This window comes from Astatotilapia calliptera, chromosome 1, assembly GCF_900246225.1.
Source record: "Astatotilapia calliptera chromosome 1, fAstCal1.2, whole genome shotgun sequence".
In the NCBI taxonomy this organism is placed as follows: domain Eukaryota; kingdom Metazoa; phylum Chordata; class Actinopteri; order Cichliformes; family Cichlidae; genus Astatotilapia; species Astatotilapia calliptera.
In genome coordinates this window covers 20,319,742-20,338,799 of record NC_039302.1, presented here as the reverse complement: position 1 = coordinate 20,338,799, position 19,058 = coordinate 20,319,742, and the positions used below count along the sequence as shown (strand labels likewise).

The 19,058-nt window shown below is 40.6% G+C and overlaps 1 protein-coding gene across 2 annotated transcripts in view; it reads right to left on the bottom strand.

Moving 5' to 3' along the window:
* Positions 1-19,058, bottom strand: part of myo1ea (myosin IEa) — a 48,236-nt gene that overhangs the window by 22,728 nt on the left and 6,450 nt on the right. For both annotated transcript variants that reach the window (XM_026168753.1, XM_026168763.1), the window contains exons 2-9: positions 11,710-11,853; positions 10,731-10,820; positions 8,880-8,974; positions 4,855-4,942; positions 3,356-3,445; positions 2,530-2,661; positions 1,863-1,997; positions 1,452-1,584 (exon numbers count right to left, since the gene is read on the bottom strand). In XM_026168753.1, the coding sequence (XP_026024538.1) occupies positions 1,452-1,584; positions 1,863-1,997; positions 2,530-2,661; positions 3,356-3,445; positions 4,855-4,942; positions 8,880-8,974; positions 10,731-10,820; positions 11,710-11,853 (907 nt within the window). The remainder of the gene's footprint in view (positions 1-1,451; positions 1,585-1,862; positions 1,998-2,529; positions 2,662-3,355; positions 3,446-4,854; positions 4,943-8,879; positions 8,975-10,730; positions 10,821-11,709; positions 11,854-19,058) is intronic.

Sequence of the window (19,058 nt, the reverse complement as noted above, 5' to 3'; positions counted from 1 at the left end):
TCATGAGCTTCGTACTGCAGCTGAGTGTAGCGTAAAATATAAAAATAGCTGCTACTGAACTCTTCAATAAAAAGTGTGGCACACACCACAGATCAAGCCCCGACCTGGCGCTGATATTGTCCCCTGAGAGCCCCTCCCTGCCTTATTACAGTGACTCACTTCCCCTAAAAGGAAATAGCTCTCAGGCCTGCAGACTCGCTGCGTCTGAGAATGCATCAGACCACTCTAGAAGCCCCCCCTTTTGAGACGTTAGGGTGTGACTGACCATACGCCCGATTAAACCGTGAGGAAAAGTCGTCCTTTGTGTTTGGTAATAAAGGTAATGGCTGCATATGACGGCTGGCGGTGTGGACACATTCTGTGAACTTTGGAAACAATGTAACTCTAATGTAACTCTGTGTTTTCCTGCAGATTTGTTAGTCAAAGCAGCAGTGCATAATGTAGATGTCAGTGCAGACGTTTTCAAAGCTTGCAGCTTCACTCCAGTAAGACATGAACAGTCCTGTGACAGCTCACTTCATTTCCTCAATATCAACTCTTGGATATTTGCATGTTAAATTTGAGCCGTGGGAGTTTTTTAGTCATTGTGGGAGACTGGCCACCTGTTCAGGGTGTACCCTGCCTCTCGCCCCATGGCAGCTGGGACAGACTTCTGTGACAATGAATTGAAGTGATGGATGGAGTTCTTCAGTCCAAAAAGGCATTACTAATTTTTGAACTGAATTAATGTCAACATATTAATGGTGAAAAGAGATGATACCCTCATGTCTTTAAAACTAGCACAGCTCAGAAAAAAAAAAAAGGACCAAATGCTGGGTGATTTGGCAGTGGCAGTGTCCGTCATCTATTTACAGTCTGCCTACTTTCATCTTTATACTTTTAGTTTTAGTAGTTAATATTGAAGTGGCGTGTGCAGTTTTATATTAGGAGCAGTAATACAACAGCACACTGCAGTTAAAGCACACAGGAAAGGAGCAGGAAAGGCTTAGATTATGAAATGCTGCTGTTACGTCTGCCCTGAACAAACCAGCGCTTTGTAGACTGGCAACTGCACTCTCCCCTGCATCATACAGACGCAGCATGAGGAGAAAAAGAAAAGAGGAAGGGAGAAGGGGGACAGACAAAAAAAAGCATTTTTCCAAGTAATTTTAGTCTCTGACGAAATACGTCCAGACCTTCAATAATAGCATTTTATATTCTGGTGATCTTGCATGGCCTGAAGTACTCCAGACAGCTGGCTGCAGCCCTGCATTAACACAATAAAACTTTAGGGAGTAAAAGTGGTGAAAAAGAAACACCCTCCAAAACCAGAGAAGGGCAGGTCAGGACAAGAACCCAGCGAAAAAACAAAGATTTACCACTACTCAGACTCAGGCCTTAGCGCTCTGTTTCCTTTTGGTGACAAAAATCTTTAGTGACTGGTGATCAGCTCATTGTGCAAGACCACTTACACTCTTCGCTCTCCACAGCAGCGTAGTTCCCCGATTCCTTGAAGCTGATATTTCCCAGGTGCAGGACTCCGGCTACAATCTGAAGCACCATGGAGCGGTCCTCTGGTGCAATGCCAATCACATCCATGGCTTTCTGGGGAAGTAAAAGGGGAAAAAAATAGCATGCTAAATCAGGACCACAGTGGGGGTTTACTCACTCCTGCGGTACCTAGCTCATGTTCTCTAATTACTCCTGTTGTGGTCTCGCTGGTAAACAAAAACAGAAGGAGATCATTGAAAAAAAAAAAGGAAAAAAGAAAACAAGAGAGGAGTGCTATTGAGAGACTGTGAGCCACATGAACACTGGTATGAGATTCACAGACAAACACAACACCACTGACTCCCAAGCAGACAGAAAGAGTCTGACCGTACCATTGTCTCCTGGAAGTCGCTCTTGTCGTTGATGTCGTCCACTTTGTAGGAGCCAGACTGATTGAGGTAACTGTAGTAATCCAGGCTTGTGATTCCCAGGCTATTCTTCTGCTCCGAGGTGGCTCCTTCTATCAACTGTTGAGCAGAAATTAAGTCTCTAACTGTGTGTACAAAATATATAACGCACAGTTTAAAGAAAGCTGTACTGGCTTCTGAAAACTAGACATGTCTATACATTGGAACGGATAACAGCCCAACTACAACAAAAAGGGCCAACCTTTGAGAAAAATTATAAAATATCTTGACAGGACACTAAAGCCTTAACACTGTTACATCTGTGTTTAGGTATGTAAGTATAGGTATGTATGTATATGTATATGTGTGTTTTTCCTTTTAAATTAAGTTTTCGAATTACCCTCACCATTATATACTGCAGATTTGGTCTCAGATCATGTTGTTGCTGTGAATTGCCTTGCTATTTTTGGCAATAAAAGTTCAAAAAAAGAAAAAAAAGAAAGCTGTACTATCGAAAAATGAGAACCTCTGGCCATGCACGACAAAAACAGACTGCTTTTCTAACCCAAACTGTCCTGAAATCACCTCGCAGGCCCTTTTCTCAGGTCACATGTGTTCCTTTCCATATTACAAAAAAGAAAAAAGGCCTCACCTGGTAGAATATATGGAAACTCCTTTCTCCAGGATTCCTCATGACAACACGTGACTTTTCCAGAAGGAAGTTGGAGATTTTCCCGCCGTCTGGTTCACCGCCGGAGCTGAACTGGATCTCAAAGTATTTCCCCTGATGGATCAAAGCATTTTTTTTTGTATTGCAGCCAACTGTAATAAAGCTTAAAAGGCAGCGTATACGGTCTGAAAATACTGGCACCTAGCTGTTCTAAGGCTACTAGCAGTGTGTGTGTGCGTGCGTGTGTGTGTCAGCTTAAATAGAAATATGATCCAGCTTTTTGTCTTACTCTCAACTCCAGACTAGCCTGTATGCAATGTCTCATTATTCAAAGAAAGCACTTCAAATGTAGTGACCTTACACAATTAGTGCCAAACTATTTTTGCTCTTTTAAATTTGAAGCTAAGAATATCTTTTATGGCATCTGCTCTTTATGAATTTAACTAACAGACTCGGTTGAAAAATTTCGGGGGAGTTGCACTTTCTATGTGAAGCTTATTTTTCATTGGTTAAGTTTCTTAGTGAGCCTCAGCGCTTCTGCGTGTGTGTCTTTCTGTGCAGTGCGTCGTCGCAGCACTTCTGGTTAACCGGGACACACACGAGGTTTGATGCCTCATGAAATAAAACAGAAAACAGAAGGCAAGCTGTTACTGTAAATCTCAAAGGTCTCGAAGGTATGCCACGAAAAAAAAGTTGAGGACTCAGCTTGTTCCACGGCAGCTGCGTCCCTGTCTGTGACTACGAGTGGGAATTTCACTTTAAATTTGATTACACTGTATGTTAAAGGGGGGGAGAGAAGCAGCCTTACAAATCTGCTGGAGTTGTTGTTCCTCAAAGTTTTGGCGTTGCCGAAGGCCTCTAGCAGCGGGTTGGACTGCAGGATGATGTCTTTGACGTGCTGCGAGGAGACAGATTCAGTGAGCTGATGCTACATCACAAACAGATGAGGCAGCAGGTAGAGAAACCACACACTTCACACCCCGACTCTCTGAAAGTTTCCACTAAGATAGCAGCATGGCGCACACATGCACATCTACAGACAGACACACAAAATCTGGAGGGCATTATCCTCGCTATGAGCCATGTGTGTGTCAGAAACACATGAGTTTTAAATCAGTACAGCAGACAGAGATATTCCCCACTTCCAGTATTGTTCACAGAGGCTGAGTGGTATTTCTTGGAAATTTTCTTTTATCAGTCCTGTACTAAAGAAAAACATCCTTCGCTGACACACATTCTTATATGAGTTTAGCCTTTTAACTACGCTGAAGTTCTTCTTGCACTGATGTTTTATTCCAGCATGATTCAGTTTATTTTGAAAAGTCTCAACAGGATCTTGAGCTTTATTGTGAAAGGTTTATGTGGAACATAAACAAGCGTTCACGCGATGGTGTTACCGTCGTTGTTGCTAACGACAACGCATAAAACGGGAGCTTGTCCGTCTGTAGTGTGGTTATATTAAATATAAGAGAAAGAGAGACCTTTAAGAAATTAATATAGCCACTACAGTGACCATCTAAACGATGAAAAAATATTGCTGTAAACAGTTTATTTTGCGACACCACGGAACAAACGATAGCTAAAATGAAACGATAGACGTTTTTATATCGTCATCCGATATATATCGTTATATCGAACAGCCCTAATTAGATATGTAGAAGCTTTGAGAAATGTATGTTGCTAAAACAGCTGAACTGACACAGTGATATTATCTTAAGGCATGAAGTACAGTTAACATTATCATAGTTATATAATAAAGCTGTCTTGGTTGATTTAGTGTAAGCAGTCTATCGTTGAATTTAAAGGTAGAAAAGCCAAATGGCTGCTCTCTGGGCCTAAGTGGTTAAGCCCGAAAATTATTTCTGATTGTTTTCTTGGTGGAAGCAGCTCTGAGTGGATTAATTATAAAACTCCCACTGCCATCACGGTGCAGGAATTTCCTCATCAAACTTCAGATCTTTATCGCGCTTAGAAACTGGACATCTGCTGTTTTTTTTGTTTTTCTTTTTTTATTTGAGGGGGGTTGGGGGGTGCCAGATGGCACGAGGGGGCTGGTGTATAAGAGTCTGCTGACGGGCTCACAATAGGACACAAAGGATGAGGATGACAAGACAAAGACTGGAGCAAAGCGTGAAAGACAATGCAGGAATGAGACAGCAACAGGTGGTTTGACTGCACACGTGTGCAGTTAGTATCACAAATCATTCTGGTTTAACTTAGTTATCGTTCACATGTGCACTTAAGCATTTCAAATATGCATTCCTCATTTACAAACTGCCGAGAAGGACAAAAGGCATCTCCTCTCACCTGCACTCTAGGTCCACCGCCTGACACTCTGGAGATGTAGCCCATGATATATTTGGCTGCCACAGTCTTCCCTGCTCCGCTTTCGCCGCTGAAAAGCAGATAAAGACTTCATCACATGCTTTCTCAAACACAAGCCAAATTCAGATACACCTGATAGCCTGCGGCACACGCTCACTGAGACATTGTTTTCTGTCTCACACAAGCACAGTTTTTATTCACTCAGTGACTAAAAAACACCCGCCCCAAAACTGTTTTTTGGTTTTGATTTTTGTTCACCTATTATGGGTTTTAAATGAATTTTCCTTGTTCCCGTTTGTTCTGGTGGCTTATCAGTCTAAAGCTTATGTCATACCCCACCTGCATGTGATCTGATATTTAACAATAAGCCTGCTTAGGAACAGCTCGGCCTGTGCATTAAATAGTTTCCTGTATACGTCCCAGTGCAGACTTTTGTCTCTTCTCTAAGAATAAACACATATTTTACATCCATATTTGAAAACAGAATCTGGTACATGGTTTGTTTACATGTGTTTGTTTTGGTTGGACACACTACAATAAACAGGATAATTTGGACTACTAAACATGGTAAACTTTGTCCAGACAGCCAGTATTTGGACAGTTACAACATTTTTATCCTTTAGAGTTTCTATTTTAGCGGCATCAACCTGGAATACAAGATTCCAGATTGCAAGTTCAGTCCTCAGCTTTCATTTGGAGTACATTTAAATCAATATAGAAAAAAAAATCACTATGTAGCAAATGTACCCAGATTTAAACACATAGTACCCAAAGCTGAGGGGTAAAAAGCAATTGGACACAGTACTTTTGTCCCAAATGTAAACCTACTTAAATTAAAGAGACTTGCAACGTATCTTACTCTATGTTAAAGTGAATAAAGAGTCTGAAAAAAAAAAGTGTAACTGTTTAAACACGTGTCATTTGAATTGCACAAACTCTTCATTCAGACAAAAATCCAGATCAAAACTGGTTGAGAATATGTTTGTGTGTGTGTGAGACACGTTTCGTGCAAATTTCCACCTCAGAAAGTAAAACTGAATCTCTTAAATAAGCAGTCACAGCTAGACAGCTACATTTACCGCCTTGCACGTGCAGGCGGATGAACGCTGCAGTAATAACGACATTTATCCCGTTTTGTTTACATAGCTTTCCTTCGTATCTTTTCCCTCAGCCTACTCTTGTCTTTTTCCTCTCCTTGCCTTTCACTGTGCCGGGGTCATACTTATTTTGACCTATGTGGTTTGGCAGTGGATGATGGCTGGGTCTGTTTTTTCTTTCTGTGCCTTAAAGTAGAGTCAGGATGGTACAGCCGCTGTGAGAAACACAGCTGCAGACTGTTTGAGACTGCCAAAGGAAGTCATGGGAGCTGCTCTATTACACAGTCTCAGTATAGCTGCACACATCCTACTATATACACCTCCCAGCCTGTACCAGATGCTAAAGTTTTGCCTGGACTTCCTCGCTGTGCAGTTTGGAATCAAGTAGGAAACTGATCGTTTAGTTATATGCATCTGAGAGCATAGTTTCTCCTCCTGCAATCGACCCTCTAAAGAGGTATTTCCAGCACAAGCTGCAGTGAGACTTTGAGGCCCATTTAAACCCCCAAAGGGGCAGGTCTCATTGTTGTGGCGTTTGAATGCTGAAGACATTTCTGACTTCTGCAGCGATTTATTACCCAAACAAGGACATGAGTTACACAATGCAGTGCAGAGGGAGGGAGCGTTAAGCATTATCTTTCATAAATTATTACTGACTTGAGCTATGTGAAGGATGTTCAGTCAACAGTCTAGTTTTGGCAGTTTTGAATCCAACAAGGTGTTCGCTGCATTCCCACAGAACTCGCTGAGACACATGTACAGTCTGTTTGACAAGATTTTCCTGTGATAATGTCAGTGCATTGTTTTTTTGTATGTTTTTACATTGTTTGTATACATCACCTCCTATGACTTTTGCCTGCATACTAAACATCTGTTTTAGTTACTGATACTAAGGAGTAGGAGGGCAGAGGGACCGTTGCTACTTTAAGACCCACGTTCTCTTCAAGTCATAGCTCACAGGACCCCTGTTTCAGTCGCTGACCTCTACTTTAAGATATTTGGTGAAATTAAGCAAATTTTTACAATTTTACATTTTAATTAGCGTGTCTTTATCTTTGTTGTATAGGCTACCCTAAAGTTTTTCCTATGACACCATGTTCTTTGTAAGAAAGTGCAGGAAATATACCGCTAGAATTTGACTACCTGAGACTTTGAGCGATCACACGAGGACATTCATTTTCATGCGTCTCCACATACAGCTGCAGAAATATCTAAAAGCCTAACATAAATGCATTTTCACAGTGCAGGCCACACCCAATGACTACGTGCATATTTTAAGCATTAAAATGATCCCGACAATCTCTCACCACACATTGTCCTTCTCAAACTGATCTAATTATAACAGCAACCTGCTCTGTTGACACCGATGAAAAGACACAATCATGCGTGGAAAGGATCCCACGCACAATCATTAAAAAAAGAAAGAGCAGATTCCTGGTAAAAAGCCAGCCGAGCAATGAATACGCCTGCTTTCTCTCAGACTGGGTTTAAGAAGCTGTTGTTCACTCGTCATGTGACTGAAATTTAAGATGGCTTCAAAGAACAAAATCAAGCAAAACTGCCTAGAAATTGTGAAATCGTGTATTTCTGAAATATCTGTATATCTGTATTTAGAGCACATGTAAAGGAACTGGTCCTCGATAAAAAACAAAAAGTATCATAAAAGAGAAATAAACACTTTGTTAAATCCAAATCGTCACATATTCAAATGCTGTTACAATATCAGAGAAATAAAAGAAATGCTCAGCCGCTCTTTTTCTGCATTAACCTCATTTCTGATTCTTAATATAATATTTTTTTAAAAACTGCTAACACAGGTGGGTGCTGACCACGCTGCACGGTTAGCAGTTCACAGCAGCCTTTGTTTGCTGAGACCTGGTTCATCATAAAACCACTTCCATGCTTTTGTTTGCTGATTTAGTCAATCACAAAATCCACCTCGGTGCCTTTATGTGGAAAACTGAACGAGCAACTGCTGGCTGTCCAAACAACAGCCGAAAGTGCTGAAGCAGGGCTCATTCATCATGAGGTAAGCACTATAGCAACCACGCTGCTCAGATGAGTGGGCCATAGCATAAAAACCCCCTAATGACACCACATTTTTCTCAGCTTTGTAGGTCAGAAACATTCATCGGGAAACTCAAACAGGCTGCGAAAGCATCTAAAACCCTCTAAATCTAGGGACCGTGCAGGTGTCCTCTTTTCTTTTTTTAAAAACAGGAAGCTTTTCAAAAATAGCTGCTATAGCGGCTGCTTTGTTTCCATCTCACATCCTGAGGATTTAGCAGCCAGATCAAGCTGTAAAATCATTGTTTTCCTATTTGAGGACTGGCACATTTTATTATTTTCTCTTTAATTTGTAATTCACTGAAGCTGAAAACAGTATGATGGAAAAACACCACACAAACACTGACTCAGCTCTACTGAATGATGTGGTCAGACCTGTTAGGTCTGTCCTCTCGCCCGTCTATTATCATGACCTGCAGAGCAGTTCAGTGTTGTGATCTCACAGATCACATTGCACAGATTATCGTCTCCAGCTTTTGTCTCATTTTGTCACATCCTGGACATTTGACACGCTAATATAAAGTGCTGAAGGTTACAAAAATATCAGTTGAAACCAATAAACTGGGCAACTATAGTATCTTAATAAGATATGGATAAGGTCATATTTTGGTTGATTTATGATCTTTTTAATTATTTTAGATTAAAGCAAATCTACTGTTTTTTTTAAAAGCACCGAGATCAGTCCCCAATGTACAGTACAGTTTATCAGGCTCTATTTTGAATGGATAATTTAAATAAAAATGCAGCTTTTCTGGTTCTGAAAATAATTTCCTTGTCACATGCCGTTAACTAATGATCACTATAGAAGGCAGAGAAAGAATGGCCGGAATTTCAAAGTCTTACCTAATGATGACACACTGGTTCTCACGGTCTATCATCATGTTTCTGTACATGTTATCTGCCAGAGCGTAGATGTGAGGAGGATTCTCATACTGAGCCTGAGAGAGGATAAAAGATTAAATTAGTGGTTAGACAAGTGAATATACATTTAAATACAACGAGGGTTTCTGTAGACAAAAACATGGATGCCATGGGCTCCCCAGTGTCACCCATTGTAGCCAACCTTTACATGGAGGAAGTGGAAAGTAAAGCTCTTGCCTCTTTCAAAGGGACAGCACCTAGCCTGGATGTGACAAACTTGACCCTGACAGAGGCAGTTATTTATGAAATAAACATTATGTTGGATTCAGTATTACTGGGTGATATATTCTTTCAATTTTAAAAATGGGAAGTGTAAATTCTGACAAAATGCACACAGTATCGTGTTGCTGTACATGTTCAGTAGATCAGTGGTTCTCCACCACAGCTACAAATACTCCAAATTAGCTCAACTATTCTAAAGAAACGTGCAGAAAATTTAAAGACAAATGATTTAAACAGACACATAAGCAATAAATAAATAAAAAAAAAATATAAAAAAATATACAAATAAATAAAATATGGAGACAGCTGAAATAGCCTGTATAAAATTATGCAGTCATGACTTGTTTAAGTAAAATTTTAGCTCGCAGTCAAACAGTCAAAACTCTTCCAACTGTATGCTAAAGATATGAACAGTAAAGAAGAGCTGCTAGCTGAGAATAATAATAAATGATGAAATTTTTGGCAAAAATATCAGAAAAAAAAAAAAGATGCAAAATCTACCTGGAACGTTAATAATAAATTACACGAATAGTGTAGTTAGCAGTTAAAGTGGAAGTTACTAACATGGCTCCATAATTGTTTTTAGTGCAATAAACAGCTGAACCTGTTAGCAAAATAATCGGGTCAAAATATCATGAAATGAATGGATCTAATCAAAAAAAAAAAAAAAAAAGAGTAGTAGCAAAAATTAGGACATAAATACTTTAATACTGAGCTGAAGGGATGTCAGATAAAAAAGTTTGGACACCACTGCTCAGGGGTAGGCTTACTCATTTTATATTTTATTATTTTGTTATATTTCATATTCATTTTATTAATATAAAAAGTATTAAACAGTTAATTCACCATTAACTCGTAGTATAGTAACATCTGCTGAGAACTACAGTGCCCTGACGGTTAAGGAAACCTAGTGAAATTTTAAACGAACTTTTATGCATAATAAAGTTATTATGTAATCAGAGACAGGCTGACCTATAAAATCCACAAAAACCATAAAAAAAATATTACTATAATACAATTACACACTGCTGTCATTTTTGTCTGTGATGCTAGAACAAAATAGCGACCTTTTGCCAAGACAGTTGCACTTGGTCCCTTTTGTGATTATTTCAAACAACTTGTGAACAAATATGAACTTTTCCCCGATAATTTGAGCTGGCTAACCGTGCAAATATAAACCCCGTGCACTTGTGTGCAAATGTGATCTGAATTTGGCATGTGTGATGCTTTCACAGTCTGTTAGAATTTTTAAAGCTTTTCAGTGTGCTCCTGGCTTGAGAATTCGAGTTCGCTGTCAATGGGCTGGCCAAGAGAGAGGAGGCAGACTCGAACAGGATGTTCTGTGATGGTGCTGCCAAGCTGCTCCAGCGGTTGAGTCAAGTTTGTGACAGCAGCATCTGCTCGCTGGAAAGTTTTCACAGCATCTAACCCAGTACATTTAAAACCTTTGTCTTTCAGACCGTTACCAGCCTAAACCAGCCTGACACTTCAATAACATCAGAGACCCAGAAAAAAAGCTTATTTCCTTAAGATGATGCTGGATCTACTTACTGCGCCTTGATACATCTCAATTTCTTTATCCCCAAAATATGGCATCTGCTTGAAGGGGTTGACAGATATGAGCACGGGACCGATGTACGTCTGGTGAGATCGTGAGTTAAAGAGATTAAAGAGTGGGAGCAAAACAGTGGTACCAAATTACAATTACCTCTCACAAAGAGAAAACTGTGTCGAAAAGAAAGCACTTAATCTCCAATTGCCATGACGTCAACAGAGATGGCAACAGTGCAGCAGTGTGGCGTATTTGGCGATCAGGCCTGAGCCTAAATAAGTATGCAGTGCTTACAAATGACAGAGAATAGACCGACCATGTAACACTGTGAGGTTTTATGCCTTGAAGCCAAAATGCAGCTCAAGGCAAATAAAGCAGCTATTGTGGGTGGCCCATAGTGACCCACAGCCTTGGCAGGGAGACCTCACAGTTACAGATATTTACTGAGCAAAATCAAAGGAGAGACTCAGAGCTGTCGAACCTGAAACTGCCTGCATTTGGTAAACTTGGTAATGCCGAGCGACAGTGAGGGTTTATGTTTATGTAATGAGCCATTAGGAGCGGCCTTTCAAGGCACTCATTCATTCATCTCGTTTCACGTCGTGAATACGCGCGCGTGTGTGTGGCCACAGCTGCACTTTAAACTTAAACCCAGCATTTGTGTGATGCAGTGTATGAAAATGATAGCTCTCAAGAAGATCATTTTAAATCCGTAACACAATCAAATTCAGCTGTTTAAAAGATAGCAGCTATGCTCTCACCACCACCACCCCCTCACAGTGAAAGGCCTGGTGAAAGAGCAGGAGTTAGAGATACAAAGACGCCCTTTCCTCCCCGCTCACCTTCCAACACTGACCTATTACTCATTGCTAATATGTCACAGCGAATGACCAGTCAGCTATTCTGGGTATAGCAGGAAAGAGAAGGGCTCCGCTATTCCTCACTGGGGTGTGAACTGTGAGCGTGAGCAAAGGATACAAAGATGTAGTCATCCATGTATCTCTTCTTGAGATTGTCCACGATGGCGTCCTCATTGATCTTGCTGAGCAGCACCATGTCATCCACGCCGCTGTGTTTGACATTGTGGCTCTGCCAGTGGTACCGGTAGTGCCCCCGGCTCCCCTGAAACAAAACACACACAATGTCCAACTGTTAGGTCACTGAAAAAGACAGAATGAGATCATGCATAGAGTCTGACGTCACGGATGCGCAGACACACTGCTACTTTTCAACACACTCGTCATAACCACACCACTCAGGCAATCAAACGAAAGTGGAACACGGTCATTATCACTCAAATAAAAAACACAGAAAAATAAATATTACACACATTTCCTGACCTGAGAAACATGTTTACATGAAAACAGTGCGAGGTCAGATTCCCAAGAGCGCTTGTTGCCAAAGATGCTCTAAACATTTATCCAGCATCCTAAAACTCTGGCTTCTCTCTACATCCCTGTTTTTCTTTTTAGTCGAGTGAGTCTCCGGAGAACTGAGGTCATTCATCATGTGCTATGAGTCAGTATTGTCTGGCTACTGTGGACGAGGGTCACAATGTGCTGTGAGGGGTGAGTCTCTTTCTCCTGGATGGAGAACCACTCAAAGACACGGACAGCATCCAGAACATTAGTCAACACACAAGTTAACTCTTGACTTCCTCTCTCTTTAGGGAGGAAATGTGGGGAGAGGAAGCAGAAGAGCAAGGCTTCAAACAATACTGCCAAGAGAAAGAAATCATTAGGGGCTTTTGGACCACGGGAGCTTTTTTGGTAATTTTAGAATGTGGCGGCAGAACCACGCCGATCATCTTTTTTAGCTTGTAGAATAGAAACTTTCTCCTAGAGCTGTGTGTGGTGTGGTGTAGATGCATAGCATGACACACTGATTGGTCAAATGCAGCTTTGGTGCTCATCACTAAAATAAAAAGCAGCTGTGTGAACATCAGCTCTTAAAGTTAGTCTTAAAGAAAGGAAGCAGCAGTGAAGTCCAGGCTTTACTGAGTCTACATGCGATGGAAGAAATCGAACACAATTTCGACTCATTGGAGCGAGATATTATTTAGGCTACTTGTCGCCAGTCGATTTCATCTTCCTGTTAGACATCTAGCACACAAAAAGTCATGGAAAATAAAGATGCTGGAGATGAGAGAAGATTAGAAAGTAATCAACTACAAAACTGGTGGGGAATGGTGCAAACAAAACCAGACTGCATGACTTCGTTTTGTCTTTGTCCCCTCACTTCAGTTCTGGTGAGTCAAATTCAGCAGTTAGTCTTTTATCTTTGTACTATTTTGCAGATATTTGCACAGTCTAAGTAATCCTTATCACGTTTGTCGATAACGGTGAACTCCATTCTAGCCATTAGCAGCCAAAATGCTAACGCTTAGTCCTCAAAATACAGAATTCAAAACGAGTGGTTTCAGCCTGTGGTTTCAGAGTCTTCAGATAGTGCACGCTAACAGACACTTACTAAAGGACACACATATTAATCCCAGTTCTTTTATTCTTTCGGTGATGATACTTTCTGTGTCAGAAGTGTATGGTTGATTTGTTGTCTTGAGTACATAATATGCCTCTATATTTTCCGTGGATAAGTGAGGTTCGATTAAAGGCAGTCTTATTGTGGCATATTGTTAAAAATAAGTGAAGCAACAACAACAAAACTATGAATACAATAACTGTTGCTCAACTGTGGTTTCCAAGGACAAAGATGAAGTTTAGCAAGGCCGTCAATTATTTTCTCAACTCTGTACCAGCATCAGGGCTGAACTTTAAACCTCAACTTCATTCTGGTTTCTTGGGTTTAGAGGTCGCGGAGTCCTGCTTATTCCAGTGTTACACAACACGTTAAAACTGTAAGCCTGGATTTCCACCGAATGCTATAATCTTTCCTGCACATAGAGACTCTAGTACACGCTAGATGTGAATAAAAGTCAAGCACTAAAGTTGCTTTTACAGCAGGAAAAGGGAAAGAAACAAAAACAGCAAAGGGAAAAAGCCACAACGTAACACTACAGTACAAAATTAACCGTGGAAAGTCATTGTGCTTTCACTTATTAACTCTAAATTACCATGTCCAAGGAAGAGGAGAGCCAGAAGCATTTAATATCCTCCACAGTCTCTTTACAGCAGCGAGATTAAAACCACTTTACAGACTCAGTCATAGCATGGGAGATGGTGAGGAATGTTTACGGCTTTTCAGCTTAATTCAGCGGGTATTTTCCATTAGGTGGGAAGCAGCAAATTGCTGTTTGATTACTTCTCGACATCATACGGATTAACAGGCCTCACAACTTTTAGGTGTGGCTGAGAGAGATGCCGACTTCTTTCATTGTCAGCAGTGTCAGGATGATGCCACTCTTTTGGTGAAGTGAATTTGCTTCTCTATCTGTAAATTACAAAACTGTACAAAAAGAAATATTTAAAATGTATATCTGGAAAAACCACCTAAAGGGAAAAATCTTCCATTTTCTGGATGAGCAGCCTTTTAAAAGGTGTTGTTTACACACACAAAAAATGTCAGAGGAAGGGTGTAGAATTGCAATATAAATAGGAGAACAGCAGTATTACTGTGTACAGTAAAATGACAGCATATAACAGTGAGGCTGATCCTTCTAAATGCATTGTGTTCATCTCGAGGTTCCTTTGTCCTTAATAGACCTCAGTAAAGACACAAAGTGTTATTCGTTATTGTTGATGGATGAACTCGGATGATCTTCTTATTTCAGGAAATTACCATCGCACACTCTGACATTCTTATTTAGGTTAGCACCTTTTGTCCATCAGGAATGCCAATGTTAAGAGACAGCGCTGGCTCAACTGCAAAGAGAAAATAAGTGAACATGATATCTTTTATTTCTCTCTGCTATGTGTGGAATGAAAGTCTGCCGACTCAAGAAGGGAGAGGTAATAAGCTGGAAACGTAGGAGGCAAGAGTCACATATTCTTGGGTCTTGTCTAATGAGGGAAGCATACTAAGTAAATATTCATACTCGCAGCAGCGACTGAGGGAGTAGCTGCACACGTACAGACATCAGGGAGACGCCTGAAAGAATCACACTCTTCTGCTGCTGAGCAGCTCCGGAGCAGCTGACTGTGCCGACTGTAACAGCGATGATTGGCTGGAGCGTGACTTTGAACCAAAAACGCTTATTTTATACTTTTAATTAAAGACACTTTTCCACTAATTTAAATCCAGACACTTAAAAGTTATGAAGCAGATGTTTCTCTACAGTTAGTGTAGTGTTGCACGCAGCCGCTAGTTTTATTAAATTGAGTCCCTGCACATGAACCAGACTGTAAACAAACAAACAAACAAAAAAAAAACCTTTTGCAGGTTGCTAAGTGCAGCACCTTAAATGAGGAGGCTGTTTAGCATTTACTGTATTTCAGACTGGAGCTCCCAGAGAAAACCTGGGAGCTCTTGGAGAACATGCGAACTCCACACAGTTGACTGGGTTTGAATCCAGGACTGTCTTGCTAATAGGCAAAGGTGTTAACCACTGAGCCACTCTGCTGCCATCCTGTTAATAAGGTGAAGAGCACAATAAATAAGAGAACAGTGTAACAGTAAATAACTGTGACTCAGGACCTAATTACATGAATTGTGGATACATGACCTTTTATTTGTTCCACAACAAAGCTGTCCATCTCAAAGCACTAATTACTCAACTAATTTAATTTAATATGAGGCCACAGCACCATTAATGTCTAATCAATTACCTTTTATGGTAAATAATATTGAGCATACTTTCTCAGGTTTTACAGGTTTTATGGTATGAAATCGCTTTGGCTCAGTTTACAGGAAATCTTACTACTGTTACCGTAGTCTGTGGTGATGGAGTAAGACATACACACACACACACAGGGGACATCTGGCATAATGTGGAGTCTATAGTGGCCATAACGACATCATCACCATGCAACCGGAGACTTCCCTCTGAGCACAGCTATACACAGAAGGAGCTCACACATGGCAAGATCTATATAAATGCAAATATATATAATATATAATATTGTGACAACAACTTCCCCTAAAAAATATTAATGGGCAGAAAAGACAGTGGATTCCTTTTCTCTCGTCAAATCTGAAAACAGAACCAGACCTTTTCCCAGAAGTTACTACAAAGGAATTTCAACACCGCTCCTGATCCATAAGCCCAGGCTTTCCCTCCATGCAAATACCATCACCATATATGGAAAGTGTGTGAGCAGCTCTGACTCGGGATACAGGAAATGGCTGGGTTTGATTCACTATCATAAGCGGCACTTTCCCTCTTATTTCTCCCTTCTATGCCATTTTCCTCCTTCTTCCACATCAGAGTCTGAAACAGTGAGTCCACCGTGTGTTAGGGCTAGGTTTCTCCTCTGCCCTCTGAGACAGATCTGGATAAAAGCCATGAGAATGAATTCCTCGCTTCTAAAATAAGAAGCAGCTAAAGCCATTGAACACTGAGCAGCAAAAGTCTGGAGAAATCACACAACTTTCATAGAAGCACATGGCTGAGGAATCCTCTGTGAAGCTGATCGCTAGCAGTACGAGTACAGAGAAAAGGTCTCGATACAGGACAACATCCTGTTTCGCATCATGAAAAACTGAAGGATATTTTAGCTAAAGCTGCTGTAATTAAATTTATCCTAAGAACAGCAGTACAAGACAAGCTAATACTGGTCACGTACTAAAGGAGACTGCAAGAAAGCATTTCAGTTGATATGACTTAAGACTTTTGGCCTGGATCAGACCGTCTGAAGCGAGACCCTACATCTGATAAGCCCTCAGATATCAGATTAGTTGTGCTGCCATTCCAAGTCGGAGCTTTGTTTAAATATATTGTTCCTAGCGCTGATTTCATGAAGTCTATTTTAAGAAATTACACACACGCAGCAATTAACTTACAACACCACATATTTGGGTCGATGACATAAAAACTAAATGGAGCCTGTGAGTTAGATCAGCCGGGCAACTCGAGCCGCACTGCATCACACACACGTAACACGACCCACTCTCCTCACGTCGCACAGCAAACACAACCTCCTAATTTGTTTATTTTTCTATTTAAGCAGCAAAATTTCCCATCTTTCCCTCTGACGTGTCGATGATTCGCTACCTGCAGTTTCAGCCCCCTCCACAACCACAGCCTCCACCTGTTAGTGCCTGGGAGATGTTTAGTCATTACTCCCCAGTTTAGATTTGGGGGTGTGATAAGATAAACTCTATCTGATGGTTACTTCAGGACTATCAGGACTGGTCAGTTGTGTAAATCAGACAAATGACATAAAACCAAGAACAAAGACCTAAATAATTACACAACGTAAACACACAAATTGACAATAATGCTGGACAAATCCAAACAGATTTAAAAGGTTGGCCCCTGCCAGTACATGAGCTTTAACCTCCAGCCTTCAGCTTCCCTAAATAAGTTAGTTTTTTTTTTTTTTCATTGCTTACTGAAATTACATAAAGTTACTAAAGCTGTCTGGAAAACAGGTCCTCGTTCTCATCTTTATCACCCTGGTTTCGCTCTTCCAAACAGAGCCATATGGTAGCCATTGCAGCAAAAGGCATGTCACTGTTTGCTGTTAACGATCTCAAGGAAGTCTGATCTCTCTGCAGGTGAGCTGTAAAGAATATTGCTTGCCCTGACCAAAAAGTAAACACAGGATATTTAGTCACTCTTTTCCTCTAGTACTACTTCAGCTAAGCTGCTACAATCACCGTCTCCTCAGTAACGCCAAAGCAAGTCAGGGAATCGCTCCAACACACATTTATGTTAGTGGGTTGATTTTGACCGATTTTCTTTTTTCCCCCTCTTGAACGCTTGTTGTGATCCAAAACATTTCAAACAGTGCTTAAGGGGTTACCACTCTCTAAGCTGAATTCCCACCTGGTCTCTGCTGCTTACGCTTGTACTTTGTGTGAGATTAGTCACTGCATGTAATTGGGCCAGATGCAGACGAAACCGCTGACTAAGATAGCTGGCCTTTCCATGGTGGAGGAAAAAGATAAACAATGATGAGAGATGGAGGAGGAGCTCAGCAGAAGAAGCAAAGAGAGTGGAGTCAGAGGAGCAGTGACCCAGTCTGAGCTTCTCAGCGAGGGGATGCTCATTCAGGTCTAAGTAAGCTCTGTACACACACATGCAAACACACAGAAGCAATGCTGAAAACTACAGTTAAAAGCTGGAGTCTGATTAAAGAGCTCATTCACAGTTTAACACACAGAGGAGGTCTTCCTCTAAACTAAAGCAGTTAAAGTTAAAACTGGTCTAAAAATTAGTTTTTTTGTTTGCACTGGGAAACACAGACAAGCCTTTTTTTAAACACAGTTTTCAGATAATAGATCAGATTTAAGTTGCACGTCAGGTTTTTGAGATGTTTTGATGTTTACACACTTTAAAAAAAAAAAAAAAAAAAAAAGAAGCTTTTTCCCACCAAAATATTTTCATACATTTATTCTGAAAACTAACCAGAAGACAGTGGTCAAAAATGTTTGAGCTCTTGCTGGCTTGTACCGCACATCCGTGTCTCTTTGCTTGGACCAGCAGTAGTCGCCCATCATGTATGGAAATTTTCCCTGATAACAGTTTTCCATCACTTGTATATCTCGATGAAATCTTTCTCCATGATCATCGCAAACACCGCCCAGACAAGACGGGAATGTAAAAAATGCATCTTCAGTGACATTCTGGCACGCATTAGCTGATATGCTTTCAGCATGTTATCCACAAGCTCAGCAATATTCTTTGCTCCGTGACTGCCAAGGACAACCTGCACGAATGCTTCCCGTGCTGCTGATTCAGACAGGCTTCAGTTTACTTTCAAGCTCACTGTCGAGCATCACTTCACAGATTTCAGGATCAACAAAAACACCTTCCTTCACATTTTTCATGACCATTATTACTTAAAAACAACAAACAAACAAAAGGGGACGTGCTAGATCCCAGTAGCGAAATGCTTGCTGACCAGTTTAACCTCCTAAAAATATATTTTTAGAACTATGAAGGTAAAATTCAATCTTGCATCACTGCAAAACCACATATTGTAGCACTGCAACAACATGCAGTCACATTTGGCTCGACACAAAAAAGGATGACGAAAGGAGGCAATCTGTCACAACACCTCCATACAGACCGAGAGGAAATATGACTTCTGATCATACTGAGAAATATATAGCCTCCAAACTCACATATTTAACACCAGCAGCAGACAGCGATCTTTAACTTTAACGTCTTTTTCCAGCCAGGTATTTCCAGTAAAATGTAAATCAGAAATGTACTAAAAATAGCACAACAAATACTAAATATAAATATTAGGATACTAAAAATAGAG